Here is a 23,328-nt window from a genome sequence, read left to right as displayed (position 1 = left end):
ATATGGACAAGTTCCACGGACCATAAAACATTATATGGTCCGTGAAATCCCATCAATCTAGTCCGTGAAACTTGGACCCAAAAACCAACATTCTGCCTCAAGTTGGTCTTGATACACGACCACTTATACGAGCCATATTATATTTTACGGACCGTGAAAGTCCAAGGAAGGTGGTTCGTGAAAGAGGATCTTGAGTTCGTGCAAAGTCATTTGTTGATCGTGAAAACTTATACGGACCATGAAACACCACCACTTGGTCGTATAAGTCCAATTTCAACAATCTCGATCAGGTGATTCGTTCTTAATTCTTTTCAATTCCAAAAATTTTCTTGGAATTGCTTGTTGGATTGCGTCCCTAATCCTTTGGTAGGGAGCAAAAAAAAAAAAATACATATATATAGAAACTTAAAAATTTTAGTTGTTTCAAATTGATACCTTAGATTAATTGGGGCTTCACGGCCGTGTTTTCAAGTTATCACCTACCCGGGCCCGAAATTTTATTTCGTTCCCGATTTTAGCATTTTGTTTCTTGTATTCTTCAACTAGTGTGCATTTAGTACTTTTCCTACTTGTGTATGCTAGTTCTTGAGTCCGTCTTTCATTCGTGCCAATTCTTTTCAAGCTTTTCTCGTTTTGATATCGTTGAATCTTCTTGGCTCAAGTCCTTTTGCTTTATCGAGTCGTCCGTCTTTTGATTAACAAGAATCCATTCCTCCACAAAGTTTAGCAATCTTGTGAATTGATTTGGATTAAAAGGGTTCTTGACCAACTTTGGAAGAAGCTTAGGTTAAGAGGTAAGCTTGAGTGCAAATACGAGTGACGTGAGGAACTTTTACTACTAATCTTGTTTGCTTGTTTTGTAGGTACACGAAGAGGAGACATAAGGAGAAGGAGATATAAGGATGTCATCCATATCTTCCGAGTCTTGTGGAGATGATTTTGAAGGTTATGCCTCTAGCAATGAAGGGTATGACTATGATGGATATGAGGGCTATGAGGGAGATAACATGGGATATGAGCATCACTATTCTTACAATGAATATGGTGGTGATGGTGCCCATGAGTCGTATGAGGAACATGGTCGATATGATCATAACTCGTACGAGGGTGACGAATACTACTCCGAGGGCAATTGTGAGGCAACACCTCATGAAGCTTATGAAGAAGAAGGAGTAGATGGGTATGATGAAGAGTCCTATGGTGGATACGAGCATGAAGAGCTTCATCCTACACACCATGGACATGGGGATGAATTGAGGTATGCTCCTTCCTCACACTTTCGATATGAACCACTCAGTGAGAACTTGCAAGAATGGAAAGAATGTGGTGATGATGAGCCTATTGACTATGCACTTTGTGGTGAGTATGCTTGTGAAGATAATGGGATTGCATATAATTCTTATGAGGAATCTTCTAGTAGATATTCACGTACATCGGCTTGTGACACTTCCTATTCCAAGCAAAAAGGTATAGGTGTGTGGATTGGGCCGACTAGGAATCCGCCTAGAAGGAGAAGAGAGTATACATGTCCTCCTTCAAGAAACAGAATGGCATATAATTCTTACCCTAATCCGGAGGCACAAAATTCCCAATATGGTTATATTATGGAAGGTAGGGGAGGAGTGACGATAGGTGAAGGAAGTAGGAGGAATGAGGGGTCTCAAACGAGGAATGAACCCAAAGAAGAAACAAGAACAAGTGGTGGGTTCAAGGAGATAAGAGAAGACTTCAAGTGCATAGAAGATCACATAAAAGGGGCAGAAGAAAACCTTGAGGAAATGATGGAGCTAGCTCTCCAAATGCAAGAACAAGTACTCAAGGCCCAACAAATTGTGAGAGAAAAGATTGAGAGGAGTAAGGGAGTGAAAAGTGACAACTCTAGAGAGAAAAAAGGAGAGGATGTGAGGAGTGATATGAGGGAGTTGTCACAACCTTTATCTAACCCTTGTGACGTTTCTTTCTTCTCTAGTGGTCTTAATGATAGTGCAGGTATTCTCGGAAGCAAACCTAATGAAGACCCTCAACCTTTGAAGGTTCTTGAGGTGGTTGAGAGCTTCTCGAAGGACCAAACGAGCTCCAAAGTTGAAAACCAAGGCAAAGGAGGTGAATGTGAACTTCAAGGTAAAATAGCTAAGCTTAACACCACAAATGATGTGATTGATCATGTTGTTGAAGTGAGTGTAATTGATGGCTTGTCCTTAATTGAGCTTAATAAGTCTTTGCCTTGTGAGGAGCCTAGTGCCATTGTGACAATTGACAATGTGTATGATATGGGTGATCCAACACTAGTTGATCCTATTGATGACCATCTTGACTCTTCTTTAAAGTTCAAGTTGTGTCCACCTAGTGTTGATCCCTATGGTTTGCATGTTAGTACATTGTCATGTGAGTTGTTAGGACACCCACTAGTTGATCCTAGCGATGACCGGATTGATTCTTCTAGCAAGATCAATTTGCGTCCAACTAGTGTGGTTGATTGTGTTGATCAATTTGTTTGCTATGAAAATCCACTATTTGAGGAACCTTTTGATGTGCTTAATGACCCTCAATTTAGTGATGATGTTGGAACAATTGATCATTTACCTAGTCGTGTGCATGAAAGTATTGTGGAAAGTGATTGTTGTCTTTATAAGAGTAGAATTGCATGCTTGGATACTTCATGTTAATTGATCCTTCTCTCTTTATAGATAATACGTTATTTGATATTGACATGACTATTGGGAATGATGAACCTAGTGAGGTGTTTGGTAATGTTGAGCATTTGGTTTCTTTTGGAGACTATAATGTGACATATAACCCACTATGGAGTGATGACACTCTTTCCCATGATGGAGATCTTCTTTTGAAGGATTGTGATCCATTTGTGGGGAAGAAAAGTGTTATAAAGGAAGGTGATTCTTGTCTAGAAATTGAAAATTCTTCCTTTCATGTTCAACTTCATAATAGCCTATTGAATAATCTTATTCTTGAACCTAATAGTGTGGCTACATTGTGGGATGACATAGATGAGGAAGTTGTCTTAAGTGATACCTTTCTTTATTACTTGTTTGCATATGATGATGCTCTTATTTGTGTTGGGGGTGCATCTTATGTTGAGAAAGGTACTTGTGGGGTAATTGGTTGTTTTATTGACCCTAATAGGTGGCTATACTTCCCATTTGACCCGGGTGTTACCATGTTGGATTTAGGAACACCTTATTTGGAAAATGAGTTCCCATGGTGCTTCTTGTCAAATAGAACCAATGTAGTATTACATGCTTCATATTTTGCATCCATTGGTTTTATTACTCTATCCTTATGTCATAAACCTTGGAGGAATCAACTTCTTGATACCTCATGTGTGCACTTGATAGTCATGATTGCTATTGATATGTGGTTGTACCACAAATTTGTCCATCCTTAGCATGTACGTAGTTATTACTTTGTGTGCTAACCCTCAATCCTTGAGGAGTATGTTTTCGTATGTCTTCCCTTGGGTTTTGCTGGTTCGGATTCGAGGACAAATCCTTTTGAAGAAGGGGGAGGATGATACGATCTTACTCGGCACACCTCATTTCAAGACTTACATCCAAGGCCAAGATATGGAACTTCAAGCTCTGACAAGCATGGATGATAAGGATGGCGTTGAAGGCCTTTGGAGGCCCATACAAGCCCCACAATGAGGCCTATGATATGTGGGAGGTGGCTTGGGTGAGGCTTGAAGAAGAAGCTACTAGAAAGGGGACCAAATGCGTAAAGTGGCCAAACGTGCAAATAAGGACATTTCGCAAATTGGCTACATGTGCAAACTTGGACAAGGTCGGGAGTTGGCTATTTGTGCAAAGAAGGTTATGCTTGCAAGAAGGCCATACACGCAAGGTTGATTAGAGGGCCATGTATGCGAGGAGGGCGTGTTTGGCCATGGAAGGTCAATTCTTGAATTGAAGAATGCTACACTGAAGACTAGCCAAACAAGGCCCTTACTTCATTAAGGGTAGCATTGTAATTGCCTATTAGTCTTCTTTACTTAGCTTGTATATATAGCTTGTCTTTCATTTCATTAACTGCGAGATTGGATGAATTATGTATTGAATACTCTAAAGAGTGATAGTTTGTTTAGGGTTAGCTTAGTTAATGGTGGATTCCATTGTTGGTCTTGAACCATTTTTCCATTGATTTCATGAAGGGTTGTTCATTTGTGGATTTCAATTGAATTTCCCTTGCCTTGATTTCAAATAGCATAGGTTTTTTGAATTGAATCAAATTGAGAGGGTCTAAGTTTCACATATAGGTTTGCTCATAGGTTCATTATTCATTGGGTCTTGCTTTTATCCTCTATTTCTCATCCCCTTTCTTCAATTCTCATCCCCAATTTCTTGTTATCTTTAATTCCGTATTTTTGTGATTAATTTGGTGTTTCCCCCAAATCGATTCTTATCAATGGCCCAGTGTAAGCTTCATGTATTGAGTCATTTTATATGTGAATTTTTCGGCGATTGTCCCTTTTAGAGACCATTTCTTTTTGTTACCAAACACGAGTCCAGAACCAAAATGACCCAAAAAAAAAAAATAAAGTGAACCAAAGTATCCTAATAAAATTAAGTGGTACCAAAGTACCTTTAACGCAGTAAATTACTGCATTAAAGGACTTAATTGTAACGGCACGGTTAAGTCCAATAGTGCAGTTATTTACTGCGTTAATGACGTAATAAAAAAAAATTGAATAACGCACTAAATTAATGTGTTATGCAAGTCCCATAAATTTTTTATCCAAAAGAGACTTAAATAGTATAGGGAGAAAAAGTAGTTGTAAATTGATGAAACTTTAAAACGGTCATAACTTTACGCTCGGACATTTGATTAAGTGATTTTTTTTTTTGCATATTTTTTAGAGATCTAGCCGCGCGAACTGCCGCAAAGCATTTTGTCCAGGCCAGTTTTTAGAAAAACGTCATTTATCCCATTCAATTTGAATTTTGTCCCAAATTGGTGCACAATTTTCATTCATCTTTAGTAAAAATCTAATGATAAAAAAAATATTTCAATTTCAAGGCTCGAAATTCAATTTATGAAAACAAGTTAGATAGCATCAGTGAACATTATACAGAATAAAAAGTGTCTACTTTGTAACTTTCACCAACTTGGGATTAAAGATAACAAGAAAAAGTAGCGGTTTACTTCTTTTTTATGCCAACCACTTGGGATCAAATCTAGGTGGGACCATTGAGAAGGTATTATGAGTAGAATACATTTGATATATTATGGGTGCATGATGCATGGTTTAAGTAAAAATTAAGTATATTTTTTGCTTATCTATTTCTTAATGATAAATCTTATTTTACTCTTTATTATCGTTTATAGCTAACTCGCTCGCGTGACATCCTAAACTAATTATTAAAAAAAATGAAGTTACGCATTAACTAAAAAATAACACGCTAAAATAAAATCACTAAAACGACGACCCGAAGTTTTATTAATTGCAAAAAAAAAAAAAAAATCGAATTCTATATAAAATATTTTTGAATCACACAGTAAATGAAAATGAAATTATTGTCGATGTCTATATAAAACATAGACAAATCACACATCAAATGACAATGAAATTTTTGGATTTAAACAATGCTACAGTTAAATTTTGAAGAAAAACGAGAATACGGTTGAATTTTGAAGAAATGATATTACGTTTATCAGTAGCTTCGAATTAAGTAAAAATGATACTAAGAACTAATTCAGAGCTGTAACATTCATCTACTAACATAGACAAATCACACAGTGAAGGATAATGAAAAGAAAAGTGTGAAAATTTAAAAAAAAAAAGAAAAAAGAAAAAAAAAAGAGTATAGTGCAGTAAATTACTGCGCTATTGGACTTAACCGCGCTGTTACGGTTAAGTCCTTTAACGCAATAATTTGCTGTGTTAAAAGTACTTTGGTACCACTTTTTTTATTGGGGTATTTTAGTTCACTTTTTTTTTTGGGGGTCATTTTAGTTCCGGACTCTACCAAACACAGCCTTAGTATTAAGTACCAATTCTTGCACAACCAAACCACGAGTAGTATTCTTACATGAATGAAACTAAATTTCCCTTTAAAGGGCACTATACACACATATACCAACTTCCATGAATATATCCTCTAACTATCCATACACAATTAAACCCATATGCCACTTCCCCTTCATTTTTTTTGCGCGGATTGCGCTTCTTTTCGGGTGGTGTTTATATTTTTCCCCTCATATTTGTGGTGTTTAATTTTGTCTCTCATATTTGTGGTCTTTAAGTTTTGCCCTTCGCTTGGAAAGATGGACGAATACCTGAGGTTCTGGGTTCGAACCCCCGCTTAGATATAAAATAAAAAAATAATTTCGCAAGGCAGGGCTGGGGGGGGGGGGGTGTATGCCTGATCCGACATACACTCCTTAAGGAAAAACTAAAGTTATGCCGGATCCGGCATAACTAAAAGTCTGTCCCATAAGGCAGAACTTTTCCTTAAGGCATAGTTTAGTTATGCCTTATGGGGCAGACTTTTAGTTAAAGCATAACCAAAAGTATGTCCCATAAGGCAGAATTTTTCCTTAAGGCATAGACTTTGCCAGAGGTGGAGCCAGGATTTGAGGTTTGGGGGTTCGAGATTTTAAGACAAGACAACGATCTCAAGCTAATGTATCACAACCGCCAAACTAACGACCAAGTACCGATATTTAATATATTAAAAAAAGCGACGAACTGAAAGAGTTACTGTACGTTCTTATGTTCTAAAGAATAATATGTTTATTTTAAAAATTGCATATATAGGAAAAAGGGAAAAATCGTGTAGTAAAAGGGAAAAAAATTGATTATTGATGATGAGGCTATGTACTTATGATGTGTGCTTAGCAGAAAGGAAAAAGGATGTTGACAGCCAGGTTCGAACTCAGCTCTTTGACGTGAAGGGCTTTTCTTCCTTCACTCGTACCACTGGGACCATCAGCATATCTTTGTAAGTGGGTTCGCACTTGAATATTGATATACATTTATTGGATTTTCTAAGACAAATACATGGTCTACGGGGAAGTTACTAGGTTCGACCGAACCCCCGTGGTACACTGTAGCTCCGCTCCTGACTTTGCCTTATAAGGCAAACTTTCAGTTATGCCTTAAGGAAAAGTTCCATCTTATAGGGCATACTTTTAGTTATGTCTTATGGGGCACACTTTTAGTTAAGGCATAACTACAGGTATGCCCCATAAGGCGAAACTTTTCCTTAAGGTATAATTAAAAGTTTGCCTCGAAAAGTACAAAAAATAAATATATGCCTCAAGGCAAAGTCTGCCGGAGGGGGTAGAGAGAAATTCAAGCTCTGCGTTGAGATTTTTTTTTTTAATTTTTGACTGAGCGGGAGTTCGAAACCGGAACTCGTGAGTTTTAGGCGAAGGGCAAAAATTAAAATCCACCAATTTGAGGGACAAAAGTTAAAAACCACCCCAAAAGAAGGGCAATTCGCCTTCCCATTTATTGGACAGAAGTAATTGCACGGTTTGTGCTTCAAATGGACTGGTCTTTGATTTTTGTCATTCAATGGCCTGGTCTTTAATTTTTTCCCTTCAAACTCGAACTTATGCCAAGCGGCGCATAACTTCTTTAATGGTGCTAGCATAAACTTTAGATATTATGATGGATATCTTATGTCCCTCTAGGCATAGGTTTGATTTTGAAGGAAAAAATTAAAGACCGGTCTATTTACTTTGAAGGATAAAACTTAAGACCAGCGCAAAATAGGCACAAAAGTGCAAATGATCCAATTGGACATAGCAATAAGCCCAGCTTTCCTTTGGCCCAATTGTTTCTTCTTGATCACGCAGTCCACTTCTTCTTGGAGGTCCAATTCCGTATACTCCACAGAGTCATAATACATTTTTTTGCGCGGATTGCCCTTCTTTTGGGGTGGTCTTTAAATTTTGCCCCTCATATTTGTGGTCTTTAAATTATGCCCCCTCGTATTCTTGGTCTTTAATTTTTGCCCTTCGCATTGCAACTTTGAGCGTTCGCGCGAGAAATCATGAGGTTCTGAGTTCGAACCCCCGCTCGAAGCATAAATTAAAAAAAAATTGCAAAGCGAAGGTTTGGGTCGCGTGTATGCTTGGATCCGACATACTCTTGTTAATGAATTACCAAAAGTTATCTTTGGACCGACATACTCATGCCTTATGAAATGCGAGACTTATCATAAGTATGCACGAGAGTCAGCATAACTTTGGTAATTCCTTCACAAGTTTATGCGGTGGGGGCATACTTTTAATGGGCAAACTTTTATGGGACCGGCATAAACTTGTGAAGGAATTACCAAAGTTATGCAACCGCATACTTATGCCAAGTGCGCCCATAAGGCATAAGTATGCCGGGTCCGGCATAACTTTGATAATTCCTTCACAAGTGTATGCTGGTGGGGCATAGCAAAATTTAAACTTTGCCTTAAGAATTTTTAAAAAAAAATTGACTATGTGGGGGTTCGAACCCGGAACTCATGGGTTTTAGCTGAAGGGCAAAATTTAAAGATTTCAAATATGAGGGGCAAAATTTAAAGACCACCCCAAAAGAAGGACAATTCTGCGAATTGCCCGTCATAATATGTGAGATTTTCACCAGTTGTCCCTTTTAGACATTTGTTTAGTAAATAATCTTTTTATTTTATTTTAATTATAACATATGAACCTATCACACCACAATCAAAAATTTTTTTTTTATCAAACTGAAATATTTAGAGAAAGCATAAGACCATGGTCTAAAATTTTGCACGTTATTTCAAACGTTACACAATAATATAATGTTTTGGCTGAAACGTTGACCAATAGATGATTAGAACCGAACCTAACCTTGTCTAAAAGGATAATTTCTCAAGAACTATATTTACGCAACTTTTAAAAATAGGCACAAAATCTAAATGGTGGCCTAAAAAGGAGCATTGCGTAAATAAACCTCCATAACATCAGTTGAATTAATTGTATCCGGTAGCCTATTTGACAAATGCTATTTACATTATATTAAATTTTTTTTATATATTCTTCTTGTTTAATTATTAGTTCTTCTCGAAAATTGTTATGAGTCTGTAGTCATTTCTTCTTCTTTTTATTTTTTTATTTTGGTAGATCACTATGAGTCAGTAGTTTCCTGCTAAGGTGGTAGTTTTGATCTTCTTCTTATCGTTGGGTGCAACCTTGGATTGGAATATTGGATCTATCTGCAAGGACAGTTGCTGCCACACTAATAATTGTGAGAAAAATCTTTTAGAACTGTACAAAAAGTTTAAAACCGATGTGATAGTGTCCACATTAGTTATACTATCTGTGAGGTATGCCATGTCATATTTGTGTGAGGATGTCTATTAATTGACTAGTGCACTGTGAGTCCTATATCTTTACTCTTTTCACTAGTGACCTTTCATTTTCTCTTCACATGCCACGCTACCACCTTGGAAAAGTTATTGTGCTTCCTTTTTTTCTTTTTAGTATATATTCAATTCAAAGTTGCTACATTTTACATCCGAAAAATTCAAAATTTTAAGTGTCATCAAAGTAGACCCTGAATAGGGCTGTGCAAAAATCGATTTAACCGATAAAATTGAAGGAAAAAAATATTATTGATTTACCGATATAGAGTTATTGAGTTAGTGATTTTTATACGATTTTGTAATTTTTTTTATTGGACTACCAGTTCGATTATGATTTTTACATTTTTATTAACGGATAACCGGTAACCCAATAAGAATATAAGGTCTTATTAAAATTATATTTTTAAGTATATTTCAGTGATATATCTTTGTGAAGATGCGGGAGGCCAAACCAGTTATGTTTGAAAACTTTGTTGGTCCAGTTTATCGGTTAACCGATTTTTGCACAGCTCTAGATTCAGGGTCTACTTGTGTAAAGCACCAACAACTCCATGCTGTGTGGTTTTTAATTAAAAAAAAAAAAGAACTTTTCGAAGTATCCTAAATTTCATCTTTAGTTATCAGTTTTTTAATTTAAAACATTTTTTTAAGGCCAAATATTTTCTTTTAAGGTAGTTCGGAGTTTAACTGAATTATTAAGAAGAAATTGAAAAATTGGATAATGAAACGGAAGAATATCTTAAAGAATTTTGATCTGTGTATAATGGAATTGATTTTAGAATTAATGAAAAACAGAAAATGAGAACAGAGGAAAAGGGTTTAAAAATTAATGAAAAACAAAAAATGAGAAAAACGAGGAAAAGAGGAGAGAGAAATTGAAGAGGATGAAAACGAAGGAGGATGAGAGGATAAAGTGGTGGGCCCCGCATTATAATTCAATTAAATAATCCCTCACACACCATGTCATACATATGCCTCTCCCATGTGAATGATGTCGGGACTCGGGATTACAATAAATGTGATTCTCCCAAGCGTGTTTGACCTTTCAGTACTTTGAAAAAGATTCACCTTCGACATATGCTTTACTCCCTCCGAATCAAAAAGAATGTCCATTTAGGGTGTACTCGCTATGGATGAAGATATTTTTTGTTAAATGAGTTCTTGATAAATAAGTGAATTTCTACTTATTTTCTTATGTTCGATCGGGAGTATTTCTTATTTATTTTCTCATTCTCGGTTGATTGGTAGAAAACATTTTTCGAAAAATATCTATCCAAGCTCCACCAACCTCACCAACCCATACCAGAGTTCGGAACCAAAATGACCAAGAAAAAAACACAGTGAACCAAAATACCAAAAACAAAAAAAAACAAAAAAAAAGTACCAAAGTACCTTTAACACAGTAAAATACTGCATTAACTTTACTGTAACGGCTTAGTTAAGTCCAATAACGCAGTATTTTACTGCGTTATTCTGGGTGTCTTTTTTTTTTGTTTCACGCTTTTTCCGTACTTTGGGCATAGATTAGTCATGCTTCGAGATTCCGAAACTTCAATATTTTATATAGAACCCTACTTATTTATTTTTGTGTGATTAATAAGGTAGGCTCAATATATCAAGGATAAGCAAAACTTCGGATCGCCGTTTTAGTGGTTGAAAACTGCTCGAAGTCCATTTTTGTTTGAAGACTTGTTGTCATTAGCTTAAAGTTTTTTATTTTTAGGATTTAAATTTAAGTATGTTATTTTTTAATGCGTAACTTTATTTCGAATATGTTGCTTTTTAAAATAAGATTTATTATTAAGAAATAGATACACAAAAAATATACTTAATATTTACTAAAACATGCACTATGCACCCCAACCAAGGCATGGTTGAAAAGTGCTCGATTATTAGTGTTGTTTGATGTGGCATGAACTTGAGTAGTTATATATATTGATAAGATAAAATTATCAAGTAATGAGTATAGGGAGAAAAAGTAGTTGTAAATTGGTGAAACTTTAAACAGTCATAACTTTGCGCTCGGACGTCCGATTTACGCAATTTTTTTTTTTTTATTTTGTTTTTTTTTTTGGAGATCTAGCCACGCAAACAGCTGCAAGGCGGTTTGGCCAGCACAAATTTTAGAAAAACGTCTTTTTTCCCATCCAATTTGAATTTTTCCCAAATTGGTGCACAATTTCCATTCATCTTTAGTAAAAATCTAGTGATAAAAAGTATATTTGAAGATGGTAATCCCGTGTTAATGATGTTTTGAATGTCAATTTCAAGGCTCGAATTCAATTTATGAAAACAAGTTAGATGGCATTAGTGAACTTTATAAATAATAAAAAATGTCTACATTGTCACTTTCACAAACTTGGCTTGGTGGTTTAGCCTTCTCTTTTTACTTCTTTTTTATCCCAACCACCAGGGATCAAACCTATGCGGGTGCATGGTATATCCCAACCACATTAGATATATTATGCCCTAAAGCAGCCTTGGTTGGGTGCATGGTGCATGTTTTAGTAAATATTAAGTATATTTTTTGTATATCTATTTCGTAATAATAAATCTTATTTTAAAAAGATCGCAACATATTCGAAATAAAGTTAGCCACTTTTTATTTTTTTAATTTTTTTTATAACAAAAAGTAAGTAACGTAGTGCAGTCATGCAAAAAAGGGATTTTCTAACAAAAATTGTTAAAGTCTTGGATCAATTTGATATGATGAATTCTAAAGTTTTAGTAAATATGAAGTATATTTTTTGTGTATCTATTTCTTAATAATAAATCTTATTTTAAAAAGATCGCAACATATTCGAAATAAAATTATGCATTAAAAAATAACACACTTAAATCTAAACCCTCAAAATAAAAAACTTTAAGCTAATGACAGCTAGTCTTCAAACAAAAATGGACTTCGAGCACTTTTCAACTACTAAACGACGACCTGAATTTTTGCTTATCCTTGATGCATTGAGCCTACCTTATTAATCACACAAAAATAAGTAAGGTTCTATATAAAATATTGAAGTTCTGAAATCTCGGAGCATGATTAATCTATGCCCAAAGTACGAAAAAAGTATGAAACAAAAAAAAAAAAGAAAAAAGAAAAAAAAGGACACCCAGAATAACGTTATTAGACTTAACTGAGCCGTTACAGTTAAGTCCAATAACGCAGTATTTTAATGCGTTAAAGGTACTTTGGTATTAGGTTTTTTTTTTTGGGTATTTTGGTTCACTGTGTTTTTTTTTGGGTCATTTTGGTTTCGGACTCCCCATACCACACCAACCCTCACACCCACCCCACCCCACCCCACCACCCCCTCCCACCCACCCCAAGCACCCACCGTCCCTCTACTACCCACCCCCTCCCAACCACCATCCTCGAACGCACTTCATCTTCCACCACCCTATCCTACACCACCACCCAACCCCGCCCCACCGCACCTCTCCCGCACCACGGCTTCATCCAACCACCCACTCACCCCCCTCCCAAAATTTCTGTTTCATATATTTTATTTTACTTTTATAAAAAATTTATGAAAAATGAGAAATTTTTCTTACCCACTCTCCACGCCACCACCACCCACTATCCCTCACCACCACCCACCCCACACCAAATTTAACCATGCAAATTTTCCTTTTTTATAAATTTCTTATAAATGTAAAATTAATTATGAAGTAGAAAATTCGAAGGGGTAGGGGTCGGGAGGGGGGAGGTGTAGAAAATAAAAAAAGAAACTTTTCAAATTTTTTTTTTTTAAATTTGGAGGGGTGGAGTGGGTGTAGAAAACCCTAAATTTTCTTACCCACTCTCCACGCCACCACCACCCACTATCCTTCACCACCACCCACCCCACACCAAATTTAACCATGCAAATTTTCCTTTTTTATAAATTTCTTATAAATGTAAAATTAAATATGAAGAAGAAAATTCGAAGGGGGTAGGGGTCCGGGGGGGGGGGGAGGTGTAGAAAATAAAAAAAGAAACTTTTCAATTTTTTTTTTTTTTTTAAATTTGGAGGGGTGGAGTGGGTGTAGAAAACCCTAAAAAAAAATCAGAGGGGTAGGGTGGGGGTGGTGCGTGGGATTGTAGCAGTGGTTGGGGGGTGCATTGGGTGGTGGTAGGGTGGTTGGTGAAATGTCACTTGTGGACTTATTTTTTCTACTTTGATTAGGGAAATCATTTTTCCCATTTTTAAGGAACTTATTTTCCTAAAGAAACTAAAGAAAATAGTTTCTAAAAAATTTGACCAAACGAACATGAGAAATTGGAAAACAGTTTTCAGAAAATACTTTCCTGCATACCAAACACACCCTTAGCCTTTTTTTTTTTTGGGTCAAAAAAGAGTGTCCACTTATCAAATCAAGAAAGAATTAACCTTATTTTTTAAAATTTTCCTATTAAGGGTGTGTTCGGTATGGAGGAAAATGTTTTCTTGGAAAATAAGTGAATTTTTACTTATTTTCTCATGTTCGTTTGGGTAGCGGAAAATAAGTGAATTTCTTACTTATTTTCTCATGTTCGTTTGGTTGGTAAAAAATATTTTCAGGAAAATATTCACCCAAGCCCCGCAACTCCACCCCCAATTTTTTTCTTGATTTTCTAAACCACCACATCCCCCCCCCCCAAACCCTGCGTGGACCCATACCACACCAACCCCCACAACTACCCACCCCCACCCCCAATTTTTTTTTCTGGATTTTTCAAACCACCACACCCCTCCCCTCCTTCCCCTCCCCCCCCCCCCCCCAACCCACCAAAAAAAAACTTCTTAAAAGAAGTTTTAAAAGTTACTTTTTTGGATTTTTACACAACCCCACTACCCCTTCCAATAACCACGCAAATTTTCAATTTTTATAATTTTTTAATAAAGGTAAAATTAAATAGGAAGTCAAAAATTCGGGGGCGGGTAGGGTGAAAAAAATAAAAAAAAAGAAACTTTTAAAACTTTTTTTAAGAAAAAAATAATTTGAGGGGGAGGGGGGGAGTGGGGGAGGGGGGGGGGGGGGGAGAGGGGGGATGTGGTGGTGTAGGGTGTCGAGGGAAGTGATGGGGGGAGTGGTTAGGGGGTGGGGCGATGAGCGAGTAGGGTGCGGCGTGGGGGGAGTGGTGCATGGGTTGTGGGAGTGATTGGGGGTGGGGTGGTGCATGGTTGCGGAAGTGGTTGGGGTGGGTGGTTGGGGTTTGGTAGTTGGGGGGGGGGGGGTGGTGCAAAAAACCGAAAAAAAAAAAAAGTTCAAAACTTTTTTCTCAAAACAATTTTTTTTTGGGTGGGGGTGGGGTGGGTAGGGGGTTGGAGTGGGGGTGGGGTGTTGCATTGGTTGGGGTTTGATGGTTGAGGGTGGGTTAAGTGGTTAGTGGAATGCACTTGCGGACTTGTTTTTCCTCCTTTTATTAGGGAAGTCATTTTCCCCATTTTTGAAGAACTTGTTTTTCAAAATTTTGACCAAACGAACATGAGAAAATTGAAAAATATTTTTCGGAAAATGTTTTCCTCCATACTGAACACACCCTAAGTGTTATATGATCAAACCCCAATACATATTAATTAGAGACAGTTTAGTCAAATTAACTATTTTTGTCTAGGAATTAATATTTTTTTAAGGGATGTGCAAATGACTAAGTGGACGCTCTTTTTGATCCGGAGGGAGTATCAAATTTTATACACTAATTATGTAAAAAAAAAATTATGCTACAATTAATTATCTTAATGCAGCAAGAAATAGCTGTCTATAAGCAAGTGTACATTGATGATATAGAAAATGTTACTCCCGCTGTCTCAATTTACGTGACACTTTTCGTTTTTCAAGAATTAAATCTAGTGAGCTTTGATTAACATTTTAGATTTTTTTTCATCATATTGACATGCGAAGGACTACAAGTTATATATATTATTATATTACTTATCGTAATTTTTGAATATGTAAATTTTAATTCTAAAATATTGACTTGAACTGATCCAATTTAGTTTCAATAGTAGTCAAATTGCCGCTCGAGAGGCAAAAAATGTCATATAAATCGAAAGCAAGTTATAACTTAAGTTTTTCTTTCTTTTTCCTTAATTGTTTCAGTTCGAATTTTGGGCCAGTTTTGTCAGGACCCACCATAGATCCCTGGACACATAGAAGATCCAAGTGTATTGGACCATTTCAAATTTTCAGATTGGACCATGAGTACGGCCTGGCCCATAAGACCGTGCCAGAAATAAATAATGGAGCTAGTCTCAGTACATATGCACGAGCAAACACGCCAATATAATAGAGCCAGAAGTAAAAACAATAAAAAGAACCATTAATAATATACACACTTTATTGCATATACAGCAAAATGTTCTGCTGTAAGATTTAATGTTTTATTTGGCATTTACCTGAGATTCAGGTTGAATGTTTTATTTGGCATTTACCTGAGATTCTGACTCTTCATGGCCTGCAGAGAATGAGTAATTGCATTAACACAAGAACCCCATTGGATTCTCAACATATGGTAGCTAATCTTTTATCTGTCCCCTTCCCCACAAAATTAAAAAAAATTAAAAAGTTGAAGAAATAAGATACATAAACTTTTCATATAAAAATTCATTTGAAAGTTTAAGAAATCAATAGCTAAATGAGACACAATGAGAGAAAAAGATACAGGTGATATCAATTAGTCATGTTGGTATGTTTACTTTCGGCCCAATGCTCATTGGGAGTCCCTTAATCTTATCAGTGACTTATTTGTCAATAGAAACTGAAGTGATGAAACTTTACTGTTTGAGAGACTCAGTTTTTTTTTTCTTTTATAATAATGGACTAAGACAAGCTTAATCAGGTACGTATATACCTCTTTATTACCTTTTTCTTCTAAATATGCATGTATATATAGATGAAAAGCAAAATGAAAATTTATAAAAAGAATGATACCGTTCGTTATTATACTAATTTATTTATTTGTTCGTTTCTTTAAATGTTGACAATGCTTATAAAAAGTCATATGTAAGCCATAGATAATGATGATTCATTTGGCCAACTCTAACTTGCTTAGAATCGAGACATAGTAATACTTCCTCCGTCCCATTTTATATGAAAGTGTTTGACTTGACACGACGTTTAAGAAATAAAAGATGACTTTTGAAACTTGTGGTCTAAAAAAATTATAGAAATTTGTGTAGCTAGAAATTATTTCATTAAGGGCAAAAAGATAAATTTAAAGTGGAATTGTTACTAAATATAGAAAGACGTTATTTTTTTGGGACTGACTATAAAGGAAAGAGTGTCGTATAATTTGGGACGGAGGGAATTGTAATTATTGTAGTATCTGATATCATATCTAAGTAGATGTATTGAATCTAGTATTCCATTTATTTTTAGTTTTTTTAATTTAGGATAGATTGAATAGTTTTCTGAAAAAGAAAAATATAAAGAACAGAAATCTGATCTCAAGGAAATAAAGAGGATAGAACTTATAGAAGGATAGTTGACAATAATTCCAATCACGCCTGGAATGTGTATAGTTGTGGCAGAAGCACATGGATCAAATGGCCTGTGTCTTCCAGAAGTTTTGTTCCAATCAAATATATACATTCACAGAAAATGGGACCTTTTCCATAAATATTGAAATTCAATATATGTCATTGTACAGTTGATGCTGACTTTTCTTTTAAGAAAACTTATATATAATTATCTAAAGTTTTAATTAAGATTTCTTATGGGGTTACTACTGGATGAATAGAATCTCACTTTTTTGCTAGTTTCGTACCTGAACTATCAGATGTTTGGATTTCTTACCAACTATTTATTAAAATACACCTTGAAGCTGATTAGATTAAGTGTTTGATTACAATCACCAAAAGACACGTGACAACTTAAGTACAAAAAATCGTTGAGAAATTCAACTAAGAAAAGAAGAATAATACAAACTGTCGAAGTACATTTTTTGTTAATTAAATTTCACTATTGTAAATCTCGTCGTACCTGAAAAATCAAATATTTCAAACATAGTGAGAGGATGAAAGAAACAGCGGCTACGGCAGTTGGTGAAAGTAGGAATTATTTTCATAAGATGGTCTATATGCTGACTTAATTATATGCTTTTGTGTAGCTGGCAATTATTTTATTCTACAACTGATAGAAACTAAATATAGGATAACCATTTCATTATTTATTCAAGTACAATAATTATTCTACGTATAGAACTAACCATAATTTAAGATAACCATTTCATTATTTGTCAATGTCTACTACATTCTAGCTTGCGGCATAGTATTATGAAACAGCTTTTCGTCGCCGTCAGTATTAAAACACTCTTAATTAATTAGGACAAACATTTATTACTCCCTCCGTCTCAAATTATTTATCACTTTTTTATTTTACAAAGATTAATTAGGAGAGGTTTTGACAACTTTACCTTTATTCATGTCTAAGTTATAATTTTTTTACATTAAATGTTTAATCTATTTATGTGTCGCCTCCATTAATAACAAAATTCTACTAAGATAAAAATGAGGAAAAACTAATTAAATTTGCCTTGAACTTTGAAAATGATAAATAATTTGAGCATAACCTATTTTTAATAATCATGACAGATAATTTGAGACAAAGGGAGTACAATTTATAATGTTAAATATTTCGTACTCTCAAGATCTAAGCTATTATTTTACTACTGAATATTTAAAAACTAATAAATATAATTACTCGTATATGTAGCTTTGGTACAAATATTTCTTACTAACCTAAGTGAAATATGTAATCGCATTTTAATTTCTAATTAATTAAGATTAAACTATTTAAGTAAATATCCATATGGAGTACGTGTAAATATTTATCAATTAAAATAGTACAGTAAAGATGACCACTTCTCACAAAAGAATAGATGATGTTAACTGGAACCAACTCCCACATCTCTCACTAAATACACTCCATTTCTTATAATTGTCTTTTCTTCTTTTTAGTTAAGGGTAGGAAAAATCTAAGTCCATTATATTCTAACTACCAAAAGCAGTGAACAAAAGTACCAACAACGACACATCATAGAAATTCAAAAGATATTGTCGCCCAATTTCCCCCTCAATTCCCCACCCTTCCCACCATTCAATTTTCTATTTTTTTTTTTTTTTTTTTAATCATTCTGTGTGCAATTTCTTTAGGGTGAATCTAATTGCATCCAAATAGTCTTTTAATCTTTCTATAAACTCACCTTTACACCCTTTAATACTCCTATATTTCGAACTTTGCCTTTATCTTTTCCCTCACTCATTTTCTCGTTCTTGTATTCTATGTTTTCTATTTATTTATTTATTTCTAACGTATCTGAGATTGAGCTCCTTGAGCCGAGGGTCTATCGGAAACAATCTCTCTACCCTCACAAGATAGGGGTAAGATTTGCGTATACTCTACTCTTCCCAGATTCACCTTCTGAGAGCGTACTGGGTATGTTGTTGTTGTAGTATCCGAGATTGAGGCATTATTGATTTCAACAATAAGGACATATTCAATGTCGATAAGATGATGCAATGGGCCAAAACCTACAAATTATATTTGTCATTCTCAATACAAATTGCTAGTATTATCATTCAATCAATGAATATTAAATAGAATTATATGTGATTAGTAATTATATTTGAGTGATTTTTTTTTTGGAACCCTAGGGAAAACTTCAACCATTACGCTTAACGTGACGCAACCTCACTGCTAATTATCACGATAGGCAACTGCGCGCCACGCAGAGATGTAACCGCACTGGCGTGCACAGTGCGACGAGCTCCGACTGATAAGGCTGATGGTGAGGGGAATCGATCCCAGGTCTCCCACGTGGGAAACTACTCACCCAACCAACTCAGTCAACCCTTGCGGGTATATTTGAGTGATTTAATTATGTAAATATAGTTTACATCGTTTCCAAATAGTGTTCTAACAATCACGCCACTTACATTGCGATTAATTGACCAACACAATGAATTATTTTATCATTTCCGAATATATTGCTAGAGCTTAGTTTTTAGATTTAAAATAATATAATGAAAGGAAAAGTGAAAAAAGAAAAAAGCTAGTTATGATTCTTTATTTTAAAGAGGTAAAGAAAGTACATGCTAGGTTTCTAGTGGAGGCCTTTTCTGCCACCAAGACTCCAAGAGCAACTAGCTTTGATGATTTGATAATTTTCTATATGTTAACTGTATTTTCATTTACACGTACCGCAGCGGATGAAGCTGTTCCTCCCTTAATGAGGCGTCAGGTATGAGCCCTGGGTATGAAAAAATCCTTGATAGAGAGTGTTTTCCCCCGAATGGGGTCCTACGCGGTGCGAACCCGGATATAGTCGGGCTCCAATATGGGTACCGAATACCGGGTGGGAAACCAAAAAAAACTGTATTTTCATTTCAACGTCTCAAATAGCTAAATGATTAGATTAGAGATTAATTATCAAGTAGCTCCAACTCTAAATAGCTCGAAGAAAATTAAGATGATCCATTGTATACTAAAAAGCATAGTTTATTTCAGATTCTTGATTTCCATGGGACAATTAATTTCCATGTTCTTAAATTGCTGCCCTTGAATAGAATAATTTAAGTACTACTATAAACTAATTAACATAAGCATGTATCAGAATGGGTTTCGATCCAAAAAACAAATTAACTGGCTTTAACTTTAGTTACATACACACCTAGCATTATACCAAATAACTCTAACTTGCCATGGTAAATGATGAAATGTATGTAAAAGACATATACGTGTTTGATTTTATAATAAAGAGAGTTTATTAGAAACAGAATCATATTCCGGGGTGTATAGAATAGCTAATCTTTGATATATATATACACACACACACACATATATTAGATGTAATCTCGCCATTTAAAAAAAAAAAAAAGTAAAACTCAATATTTTTGGTTCAAATCTTACATTTGCATTAATTTTTCTTAAAATGTATAAATATTCTATTCAGAACTAAGAGTGAGCAATAAAACTTATGATTCAAAATCCATAAACTAAAAATCCTTGCTCCGCTTATGATTCCTTCTCATGAGACCAAAATACACCCTTCCCCCTAATTTGATATTTTTCCCATACATGTCTCTTTCCTTGTGTTGAAAATCTTAGCAGAAAATGGAGTAAAAAATTCCAATTCAAATGAACATATAACAGCCTGTTACTTGTTATTGACATAGAAATTGAAGCTATGCAAATATTCAACAAAGTTTATACAAAGAAGAATACACATGAAATTATATTTTCAACTCTGTTCATAAGCATTTTCATTTCCTCCCTGATAAAATGCCAGCCATCTTTGTCTGTCTCTACTGTCCAAATCTTTCCAAGAGTCAATTTTGACATGTAAATATAATTATGAGCAATTTAACTTGTGAATTATAATAATAACAGAGTGTTATTGGACATAATAGATGTGCAACTAATTGAGTATCCGTAGTCTCCTTAGGAAAAACTAATTCATACAAAAATTTTGAGAATCCATTGACTGATTGTAAGGTTACTAGCAGCTGCATTGTCTACTCTATTTTTCGCCATGTAAGGGAAAAAGCTCTCTTTATCATCTCGTGCCAAATGCAATATCCCTTTTTCTTCTCGTAACGTTTATGTTTTAGTCTTCTTTGACGATGGCTCTGGAGAATAAGAAATGGATGCATCCACTACCCACAAGTCATTGGAGCTATCAGAACTGAATGATACATCCATAACACCTATGGGACTTCCTGGCAATGCACCAAATTTGCGTTTGTTTGAGTTGAAATCAATATTGGCAGCCACTTCCTGGATTAGCTTATAACAATCTGTCACATTTCCCTGCTTTTCAAAAATTGATTCCCATTAGAACTTCAAATAAACAGATTCAGAATTTAAACGTCATGAATTCTGAAATGTATGTCTAACTTTATTTGTATATGCATAACAAATTCCCTCTACCGCGATTGCATCATGAAGATTGCGATCGTAATGAGTCACCGAGCACTAGAAAACTAAGCAATTTCGACTGAGTTTCAGTAGAAATTCACCCGAGCCCCTCGGCTCAATCCAAACCATGGCAAAAAGTCCAGATGGTAATGTTGACTTATCCAAAGGCTCAAAATACAAATTGCAGCGTAAATACTAAAAACAAGGGAGTTAGTTTATATTGCTCGGACTGTAAAAAAAAATTTGTCGCACCCGTGTAGGGTCCTAAAAATATGCACTACTTTTGGAGGATCCCGCACGCACTCGTCAATATTTTTGAAAAGTCCGAGCAACACAGGGGTTTGTTATCACATTGATTCTAGAGCACTGGGTTCTGCCAAACCCATAACTTGATCCTCTACTTCCAACTAGTGCAACAAATTGGGGAAATGTTTAACTAGAATTAAGACATGAAGTGATAAATATACAAACCTTGACTAGTCCAAGAATGCCCAAAAGTTGTTCCTGGTAATCCCCTCCAATGCAAGGCTCTAGCATATCAATAACATGTAACATTGTGGCAGCAGCCATAGCAGAAGGAAGACAACACATAAATCTACAATCTGCCAGTTTATAAAAATTAACAAGTTAGTAAATAATTTAGGACCAAGAATTAATCTAGCTTTACCAAGGGTTAACATTTTCATCCATAATTAATTACCAGTAATAGTGGCTAGAAGCACCCTCTCACATCTCCTAAGAAGTTCATAACAAATGTTGTTATTTAATCCAAGCCTTCTGGAGAAGTAATCAAGAAATGAAAATGGGGTTACTGGATTCATCTTCCACTTGAGTGTAGAAAGTACCAATAGCTCCATTCTCTGAATTGTTCTTGGCTCAAACAAGTATCTTGATTCCTCCAACTAAACATTATCAAGAAAACACCAAATCAATAACCAACACATTGAAATTGTTACAAGAAATCAAGATTTTCTAAGACCAATAAGGGGTCGTTTGGTTGCTGGTGATTTTCTCATTTACTAAATCCCGCATAACTGTACCATGTCTGGTAGCTTTTTTTAGCTATGTACAAAATTCAACACACTAAATAAGGTGTTTGGTTAGTAATTTAGGATTACGTACAACTAATATATGTATTGTACTAGTATAAGTTATGAGGGAATTTATTTATATACTATTTTATGTAGGATATAAATAACTAATACTACATTAATAACTAAAACTTGTTAATTGATACATGCATTACTAATACCTACATAACTCTAACCAGCAATCAAACAACCCCTAAGGGGTTATGATGGGATGGATAAAATCCCTTCACACTTTATCAAAGACTCAGGTTGGAGCCCTCAGAATGGAAAAAAGTTCCAATGGAGAGCATTATTGGCGCGAATCTGAATTAGTCGGAGCCACAAAGCGAGCACCAGACACCAAATGAGAAAACAAAAAAAGATATTGTAAGAACATACTTGGAGATCTAGAAGTAAAGGAACTTGGGTCTCTTCAACTTTTGCAGCTAAAGAAAGACAGGTAACAGCAACAAGTTGATTCATCCATGGCTTCTCAATTTGTGACTGAAAGCTAAAAAGAAACCTATCAAGGTAGTTTACAGCAAGAATTGCAGTTTGAGCAGAAAAATTATGATAACCAATGGCTTCAAGAATCCATTCAACTGCTTCGTTTCTAGATACAGACAAAAATGGGCTGTTTATTACAACATTATACATTTGATTTTCTTGTTCTTTGGACAACAAAGAGATTAACTCTTCTTTTTCCCATATCAAATCTTGTTCTAACAAACAAATTGACTTGGTTTTTAACACTTGAAAGTTCTCATCTTTGCAATACAAAGAATCTAATAAAAATGGAAGCTTTTGATAGTGATAGTGAGCCATCTACTTCTGTGAAGAAGACAGATGTTTGGATTTTCAATTACTTCATTTTTTGTGCAAGAAAGAAGTTATTGGAAGATGAATAGGCTCATTTAAGCCATCTTTTTTCTCTGTTTGTAGAGTTGGAGGAAGAGAGTAGGAAACAAAGAGGGGGACTTGGGGAGTGATAACTGATATATAGTAGGGAAATGTTGTGTTTTTAATGGGTCTTTGAT

General features: G+C 35.1%; 1 protein-coding gene across 1 annotated transcript; it reads right to left on the bottom strand.

Annotated features, from left to right (window-relative positions):
• Window positions 1-20,655: 20,655 nt before the first annotated feature.
• Window positions 20,656-23,328, bottom strand: LOC132040315 (cyclin-D3-1-like). Its single transcript, XM_059430952.1, has 4 exons — window positions 22,691-23,328; window positions 21,922-22,123; window positions 21,693-21,823; window positions 20,656-21,113 (listed from the first exon to the last, which is right to left on the bottom strand). The coding sequence occupies exons 1-4, from the start codon at window positions 23,114-23,116 to the stop codon at window positions 20,904-20,906; spliced, it is 969 nt and encodes a 322-aa protein (XP_059286935.1). The 5' UTR covers window positions 23,117-23,328; the 3' UTR covers window positions 20,656-20,903.

The sequence above is a fragment of the Lycium ferocissimum genome, chromosome 12 (genome assembly GCF_029784015.1).
Source record: "Lycium ferocissimum isolate CSIRO_LF1 chromosome 12, AGI_CSIRO_Lferr_CH_V1, whole genome shotgun sequence".
NCBI lineage: Eukaryota > Viridiplantae > Streptophyta > Magnoliopsida > Solanales > Solanaceae > Lycium > Lycium ferocissimum.
This window is presented reverse-complemented; position numbering and strand designations above follow the sequence as displayed.